This window comes from Micrasema longulum, unplaced genomic scaffold, assembly GCF_059751315.1.
Source record: "Micrasema longulum isolate JH-2025_06_02 unplaced genomic scaffold, ASM5975131v1 h1tg002633l, whole genome shotgun sequence".
Lineage (NCBI taxonomy): Eukaryota > Metazoa > Arthropoda > Insecta > Trichoptera > Brachycentridae > Micrasema > Micrasema longulum.
Genome location: NW_028279768.1, coordinates 22092 through 42644, shown reverse-complemented (window position 1 = coordinate 42644; position 20553 = coordinate 22092). Strand labels below are relative to the sequence as shown.

The 20553-nt window shown below is 31.0% G+C and overlaps 1 protein-coding gene across 2 annotated transcripts in view; it reads right to left on the bottom strand.

Annotated features, from left to right (window-relative positions):
- Positions 1 to 20553, bottom strand: part of Eip78C (Ecdysone-induced protein 78C) — a 54321-nt gene that overhangs the window by 15183 nt on the left and 18585 nt on the right. For both annotated transcript variants that reach the window (XM_088240879.1, XM_088240881.1), the window contains exons 2-3: positions 19205 to 19329; positions 4408 to 4549 (exon numbers count right to left, since the gene is read on the bottom strand). In XM_088240879.1, the coding sequence (XP_088097005.1) occupies positions 4408 to 4549; positions 19205 to 19329 (267 nt within the window). The remainder of the gene's footprint in view (positions 1 to 4407; positions 4550 to 19204; positions 19330 to 20553) is intronic.

The window sequence follows — 20553 nt, the reverse complement described above, 5'->3', positions numbered from 1 at the left end:
AAAAGAACCGAAGTAGTATTTCTGCAGTTTTAAGATAAATAAGTTTCACTAGTCAATTTTCCAACACATGTAACTATTCATGTATTTTATTTATTTATTTAATAGCATAATTATACATTTTTACAATTTAAAAAAAAAATTCACTTGTTATATTTTTACTAAAACTAAAATCCCACCAAGCCACTTTTTGTAGCTTGTTGGTACAATGCTGAATTTTGACCTTCAGTATTCAAATGCACGACATTAAAGGCGACCCTAAACTGTCAACATTCTGGGAACATCTTCCACTGACCCTCGACATACCCAAATTTTCATGAATAATGGATTGACCCTTTAATATCAATCTCGAGTGGATGATCGCTATCCCCCATGGTAATTTGTCGGTATAGACCTACAGTATAGAATGTTCAACTACTTCGTTTTAAAATGTAACCACCCAGACAGACCGGTCGGCAAACATCATCATCATCATTCCCTTTCCGCGCCTAATGGTGCATAGGGCACTGCATTGGTACACCGACCGCAGCGTATCTTGATCATTTTTTGTTACATGAAGATAAGATGAACAGTCTTACGCTTCAGGTACCAGTCCGGGAATCGAAACCGAGACCTCTTGCTTGGTAGGCAAACGTGCTGATCATGTCACCACGAGGTCGACAAGGCATTTATTTTTCGTACATACTTCAATGATTCTTATCCAAGCCTCAAGTGTTTTTTATGATGTTTTAAAATTTAATCAAATTAAAAACAAATTAAAGATATTCCAACGTTAAAAATTCTCACCGTCAAATTTGATTTAAATTATTTTATCATCATCACAATTTTTCTTTCCGTACCCAGTAATTCATAGAGTACAGCATCGGTAAATAAGACGTAGCGTATTTCGATCATCTGTTACATGAGGGCAAGGTGATCAGTCTTACGCTTCAGGTGCTAATCCAGGAACAATGAAATATTGCGGTTCAAACAACGTTTAAAATCAACGCTTCACGTGCATCCTGCTAGGAATCGAACCCAGGACCTCAAGAACGGTAGGCGAACGCCCCAAACACTTTACTACGAGGCGGTCTTATCTCCACTCGATTTAGGATTTTCACCTGAAAGCAGCCATCGAGTCAAAAACACTCGTCTAGGGTCTGGTTATATTTTATACACAAAACTATATTCTTTATTAATTATAAAAAATCAAAAGTAACATCGTAAGTCCGATTTTCTTTATTTTATTTATATAGTATGATTCATTACCTTTGATTTTGATAGTTATTAATAATCACTCGACCAGGTCAAACTTTAGTTAAGGGTTTAACTTAAATAAAGTAAGATGGTTAGGGAATTTCCAGTATTTAAATTAACGTATCTAGAGTCCATTAAAATCTTAAGTAAACCTATATTGTATGTGTGAGTGACTGAATGTTTTCTAATAAAATATTCTCGAGTGCCTACTAACTCGAACGAAATTAGTATATTTACTTGCTTCACCGACGGGCAGCAATATCGGTTTATTAAAAATTGGCGTGTTAAAATAGTTTGGTAAATATATTGTTTCAACGTTTTTTGTCCGCAAAGTAGAAAGTTGAACGCTAAAAGAGAGACCTCTTCACGGGAGAACAGCTGTCTGTTTCAAGATCAAGGTTACATTGAATTACAATATCCACCGGAAAAATCTTGACGTTAAGTTATTTAAAGGTACCCGGAATAGTCGATAAAAAACGACTTTGCTTATATTATCTTTTTGACCAAAGATATACACTTTAAAATGAAGTTTATCGGATCTCTTAGGTAGTAACTACTAGCAAGATTTTGAGCGTGTCTAAATATTTGTCGACAAATACTGGATTCAGTCATTTGATCAGGATAGAGATATATTTTTAAAAGATGGTGAATAATATTTGAGCACGGTTTAAACATGTTTTTACTTTGCAACAAATATTTAAATATAACAAAGGCATTATGGTACATGTTAAACAGTGTATAAAGTGATCACTTAAGCCAGTCAATGACAGGTGTTAGATTTTCATTTCTTGAAACGCTTCTCCGTTTTTGTTCATTCTTTTGATTTTAAATTTCTGATTGTATAGTATAATGTGTATAACTACATTGTTTGTCGGCCTCGTGGTGTAATGGTCAGCGCGTTCGCCTACCATGCCAGAGGTCAAGGGTTCGATTCCCGACACATTTGACATGAAATATTTATTTAAAAGAGTATTTTTACACTAGAATATTTCATAGTCCCTGGACTGGTACCTAAAGCATAGACTGATCAAGAAACGCTGCGATTGGTGTACCAATGCAGAGCCTTATGCACCATTACGTGTGGAAGGGAATGATGATGTTGAACCATATTGTTATTTAATTTATGTGCACAAGCTCTAACTGCCCACTAAAAAACAGCTGTTATTCGAAATTAAATATGTATTTTTACATTTTTCAAATTTAAAATACAAATTTTGACCAATTTGTATTTTAGTTGGGTGAAATATATTGTTTTAGCAATAAGCCCGCCAAAGTGAATATTTTTTTGATTTTTAAGTGTTAATAAATAAACAATGACTTTTCTCTCCATTACTTTCAATCAGCGAATGATGAATTATATTTTGTTTTTGTAAAACTTTTGGCATGTTTTAAATTTAAACCTTTTGAAAAATGATCGTTTTTATTTAAAATTAGTTTAATTTATTTTTTAAATGGCGCAATTCAGAATAAAATTCGTTTTAAAATGGCAAAATCGTATGATTTCCTCACTTTTTATCAAACTACAACATAAAACATACACAATCGTCTTCAACCCAACAACTTTCATTACTTAATGGAAACTAATATCTCAATATTGCAATTAGAAAAAATATTTCCATGCCAATTTTTTTTAAATCTGTGGCTACAAATAAAAAAAATATTTAAAATGAAAACACTTTAGATATTTTTGAAGTGTCAATTCCTAAGATCACTCAAATGGTAAAATTATAGTTAGGTACCTTCCTAATTAAATTATTTAATCAATAAATTTGGCTACATTGAAATAATCTTATTCGTACATTTGTGGAAATACTATTGTTAAGAAAATTTAGCTAAGAATATTACATATTTTTCCTATAGTTCGGAATATGTAAGAAAAAGTATCATAAAAACAGTGTCATAATTATTGAAAAATATCACGAAAACAGCTTCATACTAACTGAAAAACTATCATACAACGGGGCGATGGTATAAAAATTGTAAAACTCTCATAAAAACGGCGTTTTAATCAATGGAAAACATTGTTGTAAACATTGGGACACTAACATCAAAACGGCGTTTCAATAAATGAATAACTTTAATAAAAAAGCGTTGTAATAATTGGAAAACTAGCACAATAACGGCGTTATAATAGGTAATGTGCCATAATATTAATAATGATTATTATTGTAAATTAATTTGTCGTAACTGAACTATTCTTCGTTGCGCATTAGTGCGAAGGCAGGCAAATCGTTTCTGGGAATTAAACATGTTATTTTGTATGCATCTTGCCTATTTGGAACACACTTATACCCAAGAGCGCGCCCCTGTGATGATCTATATCGCCTCGAACAATGCTTCTATAGATGCATAGTATGATCGTAATACGGCCTAAAATATTATTCTCTCTAAGATGTATCATATGGTGTTAAAGATTTTTTTCAAAGGCTTCCTAACCAATTGGAAACGCGGTGTAACTATAGAAAAGTTCTGATTTAAGTACCATAAAATATTTTAAATGGGATTATCTCAGTTCGAGCTTTTTAGAGATGCATTATTTTGCCGTAAAATGGGCGTGGTGCAGCGTAGCCAGGATTTCCTCTAGGGGGCGGGGGGCATAACGTTTTTTGTAAAAAAAATGGTTTTATTTGAACATATGAAAACGCTGAAAGTAATAAGTTGCAATGCTATTTGAACCTATGCAAATCTTATTCTAGCACTTGCTGTTAAATATTTCTCAAATTTATTTTTAGCTTCCAGAACCCTTATTTTATGCGCACTCATCAGAGAGAACGAAAAGGCGATTTTATATCATTGTTGATTGTAACCAAGCTTTTACCATGCATGGATTATTCGATAGTGCACGTTGTGCAGGGCTGTGCAAGTGAGATAAGTAGTGCCCGTTTTCGATAGGTAGAACAATTGGGTTTCTTTAACTAGTGCACCTAGTTCTATATGTTTCAGTTTGACATTTGGTGCATTTGGCCGTACCAAAGTTTAGCTCCACTGGCGAATACTATCGATATTATTGACAAATAATTTTCGATTCGATTGACTAAATGAGCCGCAAGGAGGGGCAAGAACCCCCCGCCCCGCCGCGACCGCGCCTGTGTTTGTACCTACGTTGGAATGCGTTATTTAAAAAAATACAAAATAAACTAAGAATACAGATTTATAATAAAAAGTTTTACTTACAATCACGGCTCATTCCAACAGCTAAGCATTTCTTGAACCTACAATATTGGCATCTGTTTCGATTCAAACGAATCACCAAACACTTTCCATCTCGCAAACACCTGTACTCTATTTGTTTCTGTATACTCCGACGAAAAAACCCCTGAAATCAAATAAAAAACCAATGTTAGGTTTATATAAATCATGAAAAATCAAATTCACATAAACAGCTTTCTGTTCTAACTAATAAAATGTTGTTAATTAACAAATTACAACAGGGATGGAGAACACCTTAAATAAGGGAATATGGAAGTCAAGGCATTATCAGGGTTTATGACCTGTCCCTGTTATAATTTGTTCATCTTAATGACCCCCGAGGAGGTGAAATCCAGTCCTTTGTCTATGAACATTTGGACAAACTCAAATATTGTAGTAAATTATTTTTTTGAATTTCATTTAGTAGCGATTTTATAGAGATTGACAGATATTTTAAAAGGATTCATGTTGCATAAAAAAAAGCTTTAAGACGCGTTTCGTCTTAATAAAACATTTTATTTATAAACCTTTATTTTCAAAATTTATATATGATTTCACCAATTCACCATCAACACAATAAAAAATAAATACAAAATTCATTAAATTAACCTATCGGCTATTACCTATTACACACGAGTACAATACGTATGTAGTTGGTATACCTGACTTACATACATACTACAAATACCGATAAAAATATATGAAATGGATTTAGAATCATTAATCGTATTTTCAAAATCAATATGGATATTGTGGAGAAATGTTTTCATACAGCTTCTTTTTTTTTTTTAATACGTCACTAGAAAAACGCGACATTTTTGGCCTTGGTAGTTGCGACGTCAAGATTCGTGACAATGTTCTAAATAAATTTGAATGGTCAGAAACAAATAAACATGAATCGTGGCGTATTAGGGGCGTGGCCAAGGAATGACCGTTTTTGCGGGAATTCAAAATTACAAATATAAAAATATTTTTTATGCTACTAATAAGTAACAAAATGATTTTTTTTACCAGACGGTATTTCATAGACCTTTATTACTTAAAAAAATGGGAAAAAAAAGTGATATTAAAAACACCCTTTGGAATAAAAAAATTGTTTGAAACAATAGGTTTATTTTCATACAATTAGTTCGGTTTGATGCCTTGATGTGTTCATGTTCTGTCATTGTCATAAAATAATATACTCGTATGTACATACATAAAACCAAAGAGTAATGTGGTGCGAGTTTCCTCCCATAATTGACCGCACTCTGAACATCCACCATTGATGTTTTGGCACCGCTTTTACAACACTCGCATTCAGGTTAATGGCATTGTAATCTCAAGGACGGACAATGGAAAAGCTCAACATTATGAGAAGGTAATTCATAAACTCGCAATTCATATTTGCTCAAACGTCCCTTATTAAAAGTTATTTCTGAGGTCGGTCAGTCAAGATCTGCTCGATTTTAAAGGTAACTTAAATGTATTTTATGAAATACAAGTAAATTTACCCACACATAACCGCGTGTAAGTAAACACTAATAATTGAGCATTATCAGGACTTTATTTATAGATGATAAAATAGACTATGTTAAAACAATAACAAATATATATTTCGATACTGGCTTATCGAGTAAAAGATACAAACATAAAATATTGCATACGAAATTTCCGTTTTTCACAAACTGCCAATTTAAAAGTGCCTAATTTTCGTTGGCGTAAGAACTACAAATTTCAAAAATCTTTTAGCCATGTTTTTTTTAAACAAAACAAATTGTATTATTAATTTAATGTTAGGTAAGTAGACAATTCGCATTTATTTTTAATATGAGTTCCGTCGCGGTACTTATGCGGCCCAGGGGTGATATTCCCAACGCTCTCGCGGCCGTTGAAAACACTTTTATCTCGCGTATTTTGTACGTAAATACACAAATATTTAATACTTCTAAAATATAACTGAATAAAAAAACAAGATAAAGTACTGTATTAAAATAAAAAATAATAAAAAATATTATATCTATTTATTTGTTAATAAACCTGGAATATTCACAGATCAATTTTTTGTCTCTTTCCTTGGGCAAACGTGTACTTAAAATAAAGTATACCTACTAGCTCTACTGTGCATAACATGATAATAATTTTTAGAATAACTGCACTTAATATTATGCACTTAACAAATGACGTTCTCCTGAGTCGTAAAAAGATATTACTCGAATTACATCTACATATTACGAACTCGTATTGAGCTGTTAATTTGTAAAGTGTATGTAATTAAACAAATAAATAATATTATTATAATTATGAAAACAAGTTTGATATTATTATAGTATATTATGTAAAACACCAAATCTTTGCTTTAACCTAATTTTTACAAAAGTCTGTAATACCCATTCTTATTTATATGCAATAGTTTTATCTTTTGATATTGTTTGTTATGTTTAACATTTATTTTGCTATTGTTAATTATTTCTTATAGTATATACTTAAATCTAGTAAAAGTTTTGTACAGTTTTTTTTAAACAGATGTATGTTTTTAAGCAATTTAAAGCATGTTGGTAATTTTCTTTTCTACTCGCTTATAACTGTGTGTTTATAGCAACACTTAAGAATTTTTTTAATATTTTAATAGCGCATCTTAAAAAAAAAGGTTTTTCTCACGGAATATATTGATTTATTCAAATGTTTTATAATATTTATGTATACTAGCAGGCAATAGTCGGCTGTCGCTGACCTTTCAATGCTAGAGACTAATTCAGCACTCCGGGCCTCGTTATACGGCTCTACGGGCCTCAGTTGATTGGCTTTGGGCCTCAGTTGGTTAGGATCTTGAGCACCTTAAAATATTGCCTATTTGGGCCTCACAATTTCATGTTCAGTGCAATCTAATTGCGACAAAGAAGAATTTGTCACTCATGACAAGAGAATCATGCTAACGAAACCGCACAATATTTACAGATATAATATATTCAAAATCTACACAAAAAGTTCGGTTTGTAAGCGACTAACATTGAACAGCGAAGAATCTGTAATTTAAAATGATAACAATCAGCTATCGCTGACTATAAAATGCTAGTTAATTCGGCCCATCGGGCCTTATATAATCAGCCGTGCGGGCCTTAATGAATTTGTTCGAAAGGCTTTGGCTAATTAGCATCTCAAATGCGCTGTTTAAGTAATCCATAATAAAAAAGAATACATTTTTATGAACCACTTTGTAAGCACCCTTGAGGGATAACATTACGAAAATGGCGCTTTATACATTATCCATAATAATAAAACTGATAAAAGACCAAATTATAAAGTATAAAATTATGTCTAAGCATAGTAGTAGAATAAGGATGGTATAGTAAAAATTATTAAACCTCGTATAAAGTTATACTGGGTATAAAGCTGTGATGGCGACCATAATTACTTATTCCACGCTTATACCTGGGGCCAACGTGGTAAAGCGCTGGAATAAACCCGCGATGTAAAATGGATTATATTTATCTCAAATTTAAACAATTTATAAAACATGCTATTCTTCAAAAGATTTTAAAGTAAAATATCGTTTATGAGTGTAAAAATGATCATCTAATTTTCATTTCATTCGGATAAATTTTATTTAGCAGATATTTTAACAATGATACTTGTTTTGTTTTGCAGTACATAAAAAAATACTTTAATACATGTTTAAATTTACATTCATCCAATTGTCTAAACAGTTTCATAATTTTTTTATCAATTTTATCAATTTGTAAGTGGTATAATATCTAAAAATTGCCTTTTTTAATTTACATTAAATATTATCTTTTAAAAGTCTCATGACGCACAGAAAATACATTTTTATTTTCAGCTTGTTCTTTTATAATAATTTCAGAGTTTAAAACGCCACAATAATCAAATAAAACATCAATAAATTAAAATGGTTTTGTTAATAATAATACGATTTACGTGTTAATATTTATAACTGCAAATACGCACGCAGCTTGTTCATAAATATACGATAAAATGTTATAGATATTCTAGGAAGTAAATGTTCTTATAAGTAACGTTTTTTTATACCGGGTGTAAATAAGTTATACCGGGTATGGTTATTCCTTAGTATAAGCTTGGTTTAAGGTAATCTAATAATTAAGGTCAGAAAAATTATTTAGGACACTTAGTATACGAATAAATAACCTATTGAAAATATAGATGGTAAATTATATTACAAAAATGGCGCTGTATAAGTTATCCATAAAAATAAAAACAGTAAAAAGGCGTATTATTGTTTACATTACTGAGAATATTTTTTTTTTCGAAATGCATAACGTTAACTTACTACTGTCGCGGACTCACAGATCAAAGGTTCGAGGGGGTCCCCCAGAATATAAATATTTGTGTAAATAAAAAAAAAAAACGATTGAAAACGTGTAATGTAAATAATACATTCAAGAGAATTCATAAATGAACATATACAAACAGAAAAAAGAAACTACTTACCCCTTAAAATATTTATATGGCTAAATATTCGAGAGCGCAGAGAGAACAGCCGGAGAATTTATAACCTCAAATCGAAATTGACAAACATTTATTTTCGTAGATAGCGTAATTCATTGAACAGAGAAACATTATTTAATGTTATAAAATTGAAAGTTTGAAATTTTACAATGTGTCATTTTAACTGTGTATAGTTACAAATTAAAGAAAAATAATCTATATTACTCAAATTTTGTAATTTTTTCAATATGTTTTAAATGAATTTCATATGAGTTGTAAGCGTGAAATTTAAACCTCTTTCTCCCTCATACACGGAGTTTAGACGGTGCTATACCGAATGAGCTTTAAACAACAAAAAAAATCAAATGAAAATGAGTATATTTACTCAAAGAATAGGGGTTGAATTTCTATCCGCTTATTTAGTCGATTGTTTAACATATCTTGGCAATATTAAATAACATTGGGTGGATGCATTATTTTTTTTAAAAATAATTTTATTTATCAAAAGGCAGGTAAACATACAAAACGGCACACCATGAGGCCGACTAATCTCCACTCGATTTCTTTTAGCAAAATTTTCACCCACGAGTAGAAACCAAATAAATAAAACTAAAAAGAAAATAATAAATAAGTATCCAACCACCCTAATGTTACCGGACAGAGTGAATTGGCGCGATACGTGTAAAATAGGCCGGCCCGCATACGACAGACACAATAATTTATTTTTAGACTATTAATATCATAGATCATTTAATATTTTTTTCTTCTTTTAAAAAACACGCACTATCCTGGATTCAAACTAAAGATATAAACTCTATTTTTCTATGATATATTTTGTTGCCCTTTAATAATAAGGAATATTTTAATTTTGTTTATTATTTTAACTGTTAATATGTATTTCATTTCATTGCTATGTAATTATTCTTTATTTGTATTAATACTCTGTTTTACCTCTTATGTATGTTGTAAAAAAAAACAAAATTTTCAATAACATTAAAAAAAAGGAATATTCTTAATATACGTATATATGAGTATTTTAAAAATATGTTTTTTTACTACTTATACGTTAGAATATCTATTTGAATGTAATAAATGCTTTATTTTATTTCTTACTTTATATATTTTATCTACGTACTATGCTTGTAAAAGCCCTCCGGGCGTTTATGTGTTTTTTTAAATTATTTTTAAATGGTTGAAAGTGATATCAGTCAATTTTAAATCAGTTAAAGTACATAGGTAGGTTATTCATTTCGAAATCGTCGCAGACGCCAGTCTTAAGTTCAAAATCTAAGTTTAGCCAGTTCACCTTTCCTGTGTATTTTTTGGAATCTTGAAATTTAATACCCGTATGCAGAGACAAAACTTAAGGTGAGGAAAGTACATTCTATTGTCTTCACCTTCGGGTTATTCTCTGCATTTGAAATTAGAATGTACTTTCCTCACCTTAAGTTTTGTCTCTGCATACGGGTATTAAAAATTGTTTTCATTTTCGGGTTATTCTCCGCATTTGAGATTAGAATGTACTTTCCTCACCTTAAGTTTTGTCTCTGCATACGGGTATAATAGTCCAATGTGAATACTATTTTAAAAACAAACGATTCATTTCAATTTTATTTCTTACAACAGAAAGGAAAAACATTGTTGAGAAGGAAATATGGAAGTCTAGGCATTTAAAGGGCTTATGACCTGTCATTTTCTGATTTAAGTGGCCACTTTACACACTGCAAGCATTTGGACATTCTTAAAACATTGTTGATTCATTTCAAGTTTGAACAAATTTATATTAATATAAATTTAAACTAACTTTTGTATCTATAATATTTTTAACATTTTATTGTTGTTTTAAATATCTGTGTTTTTAAATGCGACTTATTCTTTAATTCATTTTACACATTGACTGTTTAAAAAAGTTACATTGGCCAATAAACAAAATATATGATAGGAACGTCAAAGTTTTCCTGCTACTTCTATCGTTCATTTTTTATTTAGATATATAATTTTCTAGAAAAGGTCATTCAACCAAAAATAAATAGGTACTTGTACAATAAACGTGAATTTTATTAGATGCTTTTAACAAAAACGATGAATTTTTAAGGACGCAGATGGTTTTTTGGTCGAAATTAAAATACGTAAAAATTATTTTATTGTTTTTTGTTTAATTTTCACGAATAATCTTATTATTTTGTAGAAAAAAAGATAATTAAAATCTTAGAATTTAAGATTTTTATTTCTTTGGTAGATTAAACAATTCCTACCAATTTACATGAAAGATATGAAATAAACGCTCAATTAAAATTGTAGTTTGTTTTACTTTTCATTACTTCATCAATGTATGTATAATAGAAAAAAAATATTTATTGGACAACACGCACGGATATTTACTTACAACATATTTATTTTTATTTTATTATTTAATTTAATTTAGATTTTTTTTTTTAAGTTTTGCTTCACGAACAATTGAAAACTTTATATGAAATGTAAACACTTTATAAACTTGTGCGAAAAAAAAAGTATTGTGCGAAATATATTTTTGGACGATTACAATATATTTCATTAATCTTCGAAAATCAAGCGCGAATAGTGGGTATTACAAGAATACCATTACAGGAATACCATTACAGGAATACTATTACTGGAATATCATTAAAGGAATAACATTTCAGGAATAGCTTTAATTTAAATAGAAGTCTGGTTTAAGTGTACGGGAGCTGATAGAATACATTGCCTAAGTGCTGTTGAATGTTCACAGGCGAAAGCTAGTGATTGACGAAAACAGTGAAATTCCAGGTGATGCAGCCTTACACGAAGTAAGGCAGGACAAGTGATATTTTTTACTTACAACACAAACCAAAGAGTTTGCAACAATAAGAGCAATAAATAAATAATCTTACCTTAAAGCAGTCATGATAAGAGAGTTTGATTAGGTTCGTTTTAATATATAAAGTCATAATATTTACACACAGCTAAGTAATATTCGCAGTAATAATTTCGTTTTTCCAAAGGCAAAAAAAAATTATTTCATGGCGTTAACCCATAAGAATAGTCCAAAAACTGCATACGCACATCAAACAGAAGGCGACTAAATTACTCATAAATGAGTAGGTTTACGTTTTGACCCATTAGTTTCTTTGTAGACGTCGCTCAGTATGCAACTCCTGATTTGAATTCAACTATGCCGTGTGTAGAAATACTGCTAGCATCTTAAAGAAACAGGATGCAATCACATTTCATGTGTTATTAGCAAATGAATGTGTATGTAACAAATGCATTACTTAAAAATTGAATTATTTTTCCATCTGTCAGATTGTCGAAGAAACAAAATGAACATTTCGTTAGTGTTGCCAGGGTAGTAAATTTATTTACCCTACTTTGCTTATCTGATGAGAGAACTAATGGAAATTGGATCTCGGATAAAACAACTCTATCGTGTACATTTGACCGACATTATCTTTAAAACATCAAATATTATTTAACATGATATAAAAATATCCGTTTTATGTAAAAAAAAAAAATTGTATATTTTAAGTTTAAGGTTCATTGGTTCAATTACTCTTATTAAATGACCATTTACTTATCTACTCTGTTGTGTCAATCAATATTTCCGGGTTTTTTTTTACCTTACATTTGTGTTAAAATTATTATTTTTTTCCATTGTGCAACATTACGCAGCGGCATCACGAATGCGCGCGGTAAAAGTGAGGCATAGTGGGGGAATTATTGGACACAGTCCGATGTATTCAAATATGATTCTACGCTCCTTCTTAACTATTCTTAATTCTATGTGTTATAGATATTGATGTTGATTCTTATTCCTCATGTATATTCGTATTTTGTTTAAATATAAAAGTACTATTTTTGTATATGGATCTGATTTGAAAACAAAAATTGAGCTATATCTTAATTTTGAGTGGTAAGTTAATACGAGTATACCGGGTTTTTAATCCTTTCATGAATTTACCTAATACAGAAGACATATTATGATAAGTTATTATTTTATTTCATATATTTATTTATTTATTCATATTTTTTGCTTACAAACTATAATTAATAATAAAAATAATGTGACCTCACTGGGGTTTCCCGTGCCGAGGACACTTAACAATACACTTTTTTTTAATTACATTTGAGAATAAACAAAGAAGACTAACTTAAAAAAACGAAGATAATTAACAAATATTCAGACAGTTTTAAAAACAAGGTATTTATGTACATCTATATTATTTATATTACAAAACATACAATGAAAATAACAAAAACCTAACATAAGCTATACACTTGTGGAGCAGTTGATTCAATATTGGTATGGGCGAATGAGACAATCCATTTTACTTCTACCTAGCTCCACTATCCATTTTTTATAGCCTTTTTCAACATTTCTCGTTACTAATTGTTTTAATAGATAGTGGAAGTAGGTTATAGATTTTAATTGAATAATACTCAAAATCCCTTTGTCCGAAAATGGTTTTAGTTTGTATTTGATTAAGTTGTCTATGTGTTGAGGATCTAGGGATTATATTATTTGTATGTGATGTTTTGTGGGGGTTATGTATTTCATTTAAGTAAGAGTAGTTTTTGAATCTATAAGTGAGTATTGTTTCAGCGTATAATTGTTTTGGTGTCATAAGTTGTGATTTGTGGAATATTTCTTCAGTAGATGTCTGTATCGGCACTCTGAGTATTATTTTAACTATGGATTTTTGTGCAACAAATATAACACAAATGTGTACTGTTAAAAGAAAGTATGCTGAATACTGTCGAAACATGATCTCTCAGGCGAATGTGTGGTAAAACTATGTACGAAAGGGACACAAATATCGGGATCAGCGCATTGTGTAAGGCTGAGATAAGCATTATCGACGAAATCAAGATAGAAGTTCTGCGTCAGTTTGGACATGTAGAGTAAATGGACGGCAAAAAAATTTCACGATGCAAATGCTGGCGGATACAGAAAACAAAGAAGATCGAAAACGACATGACATGATCAAATTCAACCAATACTTGAAGATGGACATGTGAAAAATAAAAAAAAATGGCGCGCGTGCATGAGAAGATGTATGAATTTAGTCAAGAGCAAGGTATGTATGCAAAGACAGAGTGACACAGCATTCTATTATTTCTGCCTACCCCTTAGGGAAAAGGTGTGACAAATTGTTGTTGTAGTTTTAAATTAATGTATAATAGAAACGATTGAATTATGAGGAAAGCAAATATAATTATTTTACAAAAAAAAACAACAAATGACCTTTAAAACGCCAGTGAAACGACAGATGGTTTTAAAGAGACGCAACTTTAAAAAAAATGTTTTAGTTCTAAAGTCAGTCAGAATATCAAATGTATGTCGCGTATTAGACCAAATTTAAAAAAAAAAAAATTGAAAACGCATACCCCCTATCTTTTTTATAACTAACATGGCCTATTCAGATACGAAATATCATCCCTGCACGATGAATCTAACCCGTGCCGACGAGCCCCAAAGTTTTTCAAAATAAGATAAATTAACCTCTTCTAGGTATGATGGCAGTTAAAATTGTTGTCAAAATAAACAAAAACATCTATGAATAATGGAGAAATTAGCGTCTTCTTTTTTCAGTCAGGATACAGTTTTCTGTGTTCCTGAACGCAGCGTTAAAGGTACTGCTTCTGTTTTTACTTGGTCGTTATTTTGACACGAAAATCTTGCATTAGCTTTACAGCTCTTTTTGCAGAATCGTTCACTGCTTTAATATAGTTCACCTTTCTTTTTGCTTCCATAAAAACAACATTTTCTTTCCGTCACGAGACGCTATCTTGAAGGAAGGTGCTTTTAATCTTCAATCTTGAAAATAAATTGCTTGAGATTGATTAAAATTCATCCAAAATTTTATTTGAAACATTAAAAACAATCGCAGTCACATCACAGTTAATACATAAATGGAATAATATATTAAAATAACAGATGATTTTAAATGTACCGTATAAAGATCTCGATATTTCTTCTTTAGGTGGATTAAATTTCTTTTGTAAAAGGCAGGAACTTCTCTCTCTAATTTAGCCACAATTCGCTTCATGGTTTTATCTTCCACCGAATCATCAAAGATTGACAATATTGCTATTTCCTCTGACAAATACCATAAGTGTTGGAAAAACAGGTTCAACGCTACTTGAGAAATAACTGCATCAAGTTTCTCGTAACCCTTCAAAATTAAAAAAAAAAGTACATCTTGATGAGATGCTTTAACTGCCAAACTGCACTCTTACCAGAATTTCACACAAACAGTTGCCATAAATAAGCAAATATCTCAGTGCTTGTTTTTGTTTTGCGCTCATTTTAAATTGAGACCGCAACAGACATATTTTCAAAGCGTAAATAGCGCTTGCCATCCACCGGGCTTAGTGTATAGCACCAGGAGGTCGTATTTGCAGGTTTTTATCTCTATCACTACCCAAAACATTATAGATAGCTCGATCAGTTCGTGGTAGTTATCTCTCAAAATGGACTTTTGTAGTTCATGCTTATAAAACGCTACTAATTGGTCGATTTCTCCGTCACTGATATGTTGTTTTATAAATTTGGGGCAAGTTTGAATGCTAGTAGAATCAAAACCAATTATCTCTTAATTTTATTAAGAGCGGAATATCAGGAATTTTAGTAACTTGAGGTATTTTTGCTTCAAACACACTTTTTAAGAGGAGTGCATAAACATGGTGGCCATAAGAAAACAATAATAGCTCTCTTTGCAACTTTTGTTCTAACAGAGCGCATGCTCTCTTAATGTGGCCAGTATTAGAGGTTGTGGTGTTACAGCACAGTATTTACACCTGGTCACCGAGGTTTCAATCATGAAGTGCGTTTACAACAGCCTTGGCTTGATCCTTGCCAGAAGAACTATCCAGTTTTGAGACAGCAAGAAGTTGGTCTAATTCAGGTAACATATCAGGCTCATGATTTGAAAATCCGTCTTTATATCTTCTGTTCTTTCCTTTCTCATTTTAGATCGAATCCTTTTTTATTTATTTAATGCACAAAATACACAATTTCACATGGACACAATTATATGATTTTTATGTCCCGACTTGTTAGAAAATTCCGTGTTAAGTCGGCACTCTTCGATATATAAATCAAAAATATTTATTTACATATTAAAATAATATACAGGTAATCAAAACAATATGCAAAATAATAAAAACCATATTCAAAATAATAATATAAAAATGTACAAAATAATAATAGAAAAATAAAAATAATAAAAATGTATAATACATGTCGAAAATGGAATCAAAAGTTATATGATAATACGTATGGCAGTGATGACATACACATATACGATATACGTATATGGATAATAATGAAAACAGCAGCGATGTTATGCATTTATTCCCGAAGCAATCTCATACAGTGGTCTCTACCCCTCGATACAATCCAGTTATGGATCTTCATCTTAAATATAGACGTTGTTTTGGAGAACTTAATATGTTCATCCAAGACGTTGAACACTCTTGGAGCTATATATGAAAAGTGTCTCCGATCAAACATCGTATGCGTTCTCGGTGACGAGGTTCTTTGAGTGGACGATTTATTTATTGGACATTTGTGTACACTGAGACCTAGCAGGCGGCGTGAAGAATATAGACGGAGTCACTAATGCTCAGCTGGCATCTTTCTGAAGCCGCAATCAGTGTTGGTGAAACAAAATCTTTTCTCCCTCTTTTTCCTGACGCCAGTCACTACAGCAGCGTTTGATGTCTTCGACAAAGGGTCTTTGCCAAAACTATTTTCGAATTCTTGTTGCGGTAGAAAATTACATGATAAAATGGATGGAGTTGGTTTTTTTTTCTTCCTCCATTTTGCGATTCCGAGACCTTTCTTCTATCTCAACTAATTTCTTGTCTACGTCAACCAAGTAGTCCGGACGTCCTTCATTTCGCAAGAACAGTTTATCTTCTTCTGTATTTATTCTTTCGATTGCATCGACGTGTGCGTTATAAAATAGGTTATCCAAATCCATTAAAAAATTTCCACCCGCCGTTTGTGAATTTCTTGGTTTTTATACTATTGTTTTGAAGTTCCCGCCACATGTGATACAGATCAACAAATTTCTTATCACAATTTGGAAGGGACATTCAATTTAACTTCATGAATATTAAAAAACAACACCCTGAGACCTTTTTGTTTTGATGGTAATTTTGCATCTGTTATTTGGTGGTTTACATCCCTGACTAAGAATATACTTTTTTTAGTATATTCTTAGTCAGGTCTTCGTAATTCAACCCAATTTTATTCAAATTAAATAAACTGTGTTGATATTCCGACTAATTGGATTTGAAATACGACAAAGTGAGTGCGTGCCATCCGCGCTATTGTTCTGTAGAGTAACTTGAATGAACATGTTTCGATACAAATCTGCACGGGTTACTGTATTTCAAATGCAATAAAATTTGCTGAGCAAGTGTTTTAAAGCAATACATAAAAAATGGGCCCTATGCAATAAACAATAAACAATAATCGTGTTAAAAATATGGGACACCCTAATGTAACATATGTATATAATATATTTAAAAAAAAAGAATAACCCGCTAAGCCTCTATTTTGAGGCAGGTGAAATAGAGAGGATATGGAAGGAGGCAATGAAAAAATATTACAACACCCAGACCAATTGAAAAAAAAATATTTTTCGAATTTTCTTCTTGTAGCTGGCGAGAATCGAACCCGCGACGCCAGTTTCAGAGTGGCCGTCTAACCAACTGCGCCACGGCGCCTGTATAAAATATATGTATAAATATATGTAAATATATACACAAATAGTTTAAATCTGTCAATGACCGGTCATAAGCATTTGCTATTCCCTTCCCTGATCATAAGATTGTAAAGGTGCTTTGCTAGAGTTGAAGGAGAATGAAGTTTGTTTTTACAGCTTACTTCCTCTTAGGTAAATAAGTAAATTTCAACGTGCTTAAGTAAGTATCTGTCTTACCCGTCCGATTCAGTTAAGCATTCAAATCAAGGTTGATACTGCCGGCAACTGAATCACAGGTTTTCAGGGCAGGAAATATATGACTTATTCATGAAAATACAGTTTATTGCTTAGCCAAATACATATTGTAAAAAATATTTATAAATCACAGAAAATTCACATCAAATTGTTCTAATGTATTCTCCGGTTTGCATTATCTGATTAAATGTTACACCAAATAAGCTTGTACACGTATTACTAAGTGGCCAAGTATATTAATTTACCTTGCAACCAATTGCCTATGACTTATCATGTTGTTTTGAATTTTAGATAAGGCCTAATTAAAATTATTTATTTTTTTAGTTTGGCAAACACATGCGCGCGTCAGGACGACAACTTTTGTGTCAACAATTATATAAGTATGTTCAAATGTTTGTAGACAGGCTGGATTTACTCCCTAAGGAGTATTTTGTTTATTCATTTAAAATTACACTCGTTCACATATTTATGAACTTATTAAGGCTTTTTAGGCTGTGCCCGTGTTAAGTCATAATAATTAACAAGATAATAAAAATTCTCTGTAAAACCAATCAAATTACAATAACATGTGATGCAAAACAATAATAATCCAGAAATATAACGTATAAATAATAAAACAATAAATAATAACATTTCACCGAAGATAACATAAACAAATATCAGATATTAAAGATATTATTATTTTATTAATTAAGATCTAAATTTGTTGCAACTCACAGAAAAAACATTATTGAGAGAGCAATTTGGAAGTCTTGGCCATTTTTAGGGATTATGGCATGTCATTGGCTGGTTTAAGTCACCACTTTACACACTGTGTAACATTCATCATTCTGCCTATGTTTAAACATCCATATTTCCTCAGCTCTTCTATCTGTTGACTTTGTGAAGTAAAAGAGCTAAAACCTTTATAACGTGGATGAGATTCATCCGGCTGAACCAATTCACCTACTAGGCAACGCTTAAAAACAATTTTTCAATTTTCATACCTCTTCTTATACCAGTTAGTTTAATAACAATATTTGAGTATGTCCAAAAGACAGGCTATATTTCCTCCCTGGGGAGATATTTAGATCTAAATTTGTTTCAACAGCGAGGGAAAGTATTTTTGAGAGAGAAATATGGATATGGCCAGTAGAGAATAATATGGCCACTTAAACCAGCCAATGACAGGCCATAAACCCTGTAAAAGCATAAACTTCCATATTTCCTATCAATTTTTTTTTTCTCTCTGTTGCAATGAATTAAAAATTTTTGAGTCACTATTTTAGACTATTGCTCCGCAACTTATTACTCGCGCGTTTTACAAAAAAACATTCTTACTGTTTTTTTATAGAGCATAAAAATTTAAATAGAAATTACGAATGACGTACCTTACAACCCTCACACGACGTAACACCGTAGTGATATCCGGAAGCTTTGTCTCCACACACTTTACAGGGCACAAATGTTTTCCCTGTTGAAGGGTTAGCACTATCGGCCGCCAGATACTGTTGTTCTGAAATGAAGAAATACAAAATTATTTTTATTTTGTTTTAAATCTTGAAATAGGGCTTAATAATAACATTAATTATTTTATATTACTAATTTATAAATTGCTAAACACATATGTCTTAACTTTAAGTTCTAATTTGGTTTATTTTTCTTTATAAATATTTTTTTCCCATATCATAATATTTTTTTATTACCTCATATTAAATTGACATTTGTGACTACACCTTTTTTTCAAAAATGGAAATCTGATTTTTACTTTTTCTCTAGTATTATAATCACGTTTAAGTTGACTTTGTTTTTTATTGCGAAATTCTGTGTTTTTCAATAATTAATAATTTTAAACACAAATAACACGGTATTTAAAAATATTATTTGTCAACATGTAAGTATTTGTAAATGATTTAACATCGGCTTTACCTTTGTATATCAATTTTGAAAAAAAAATAAAATTTTAACGATTGAATTTGTATTACAGTTAGTTTTATAAAGTTTCTTGGTCTGATAAAAATAATATTCTGCGACATGAGTTACTGTGTGAGTCAATAATAATGGTGTTAAAACAAAACAAATATACATGGCACCTAAAATGAAAACATCATTTGGTCAAAGGAGTTAAGTATACCTTGCTCCAAGAATATATAAAAATATACCATTTGCCACGTAGTAGATAAAAATCTTGAGCAATTAAAATTAATTGTAAAAAAACTGTCTTGATATGGTCACCCCACCAAAGCAGTAGACTTGTTTATATAAAATTATTTTTGCGTTTCATGTTTTGTATTTGTATCCACACAGTGTCTCGATGAATATATGTCATATATATTTGGCATTTGTGCGGATATTGGGCCACCGGGAACTTACTGATGTAAAGGTGCCTACGACAGTAGCTTGTTACCCGACCTAATGTCTACACAGTAGTCAAATGTGTGAGCTGTACTAATAATATTATTTTGCTTTTTTTCTTCTTTTATTTTCCTTACTATTATTTTTGCATATATATTTGTGTGGATTTAGGGTTTCCTCTTTCCAGTCTTCGAAAACAAGTTTAAAAAAAACTTCTTGAAACAGATTGATGTCTTATACACTCTAATTTATCTCTTCCACTCTTCTTATAAAATATTTGTTAAATTTATTGGATCCCTCTATTCTGTGGCGAAATTGTAAGTTTTAAGTTATTTTGGTTTTCTTATTTTTTTAGCAAAGATTAAACTGTTTCTTTGGGTTTAAC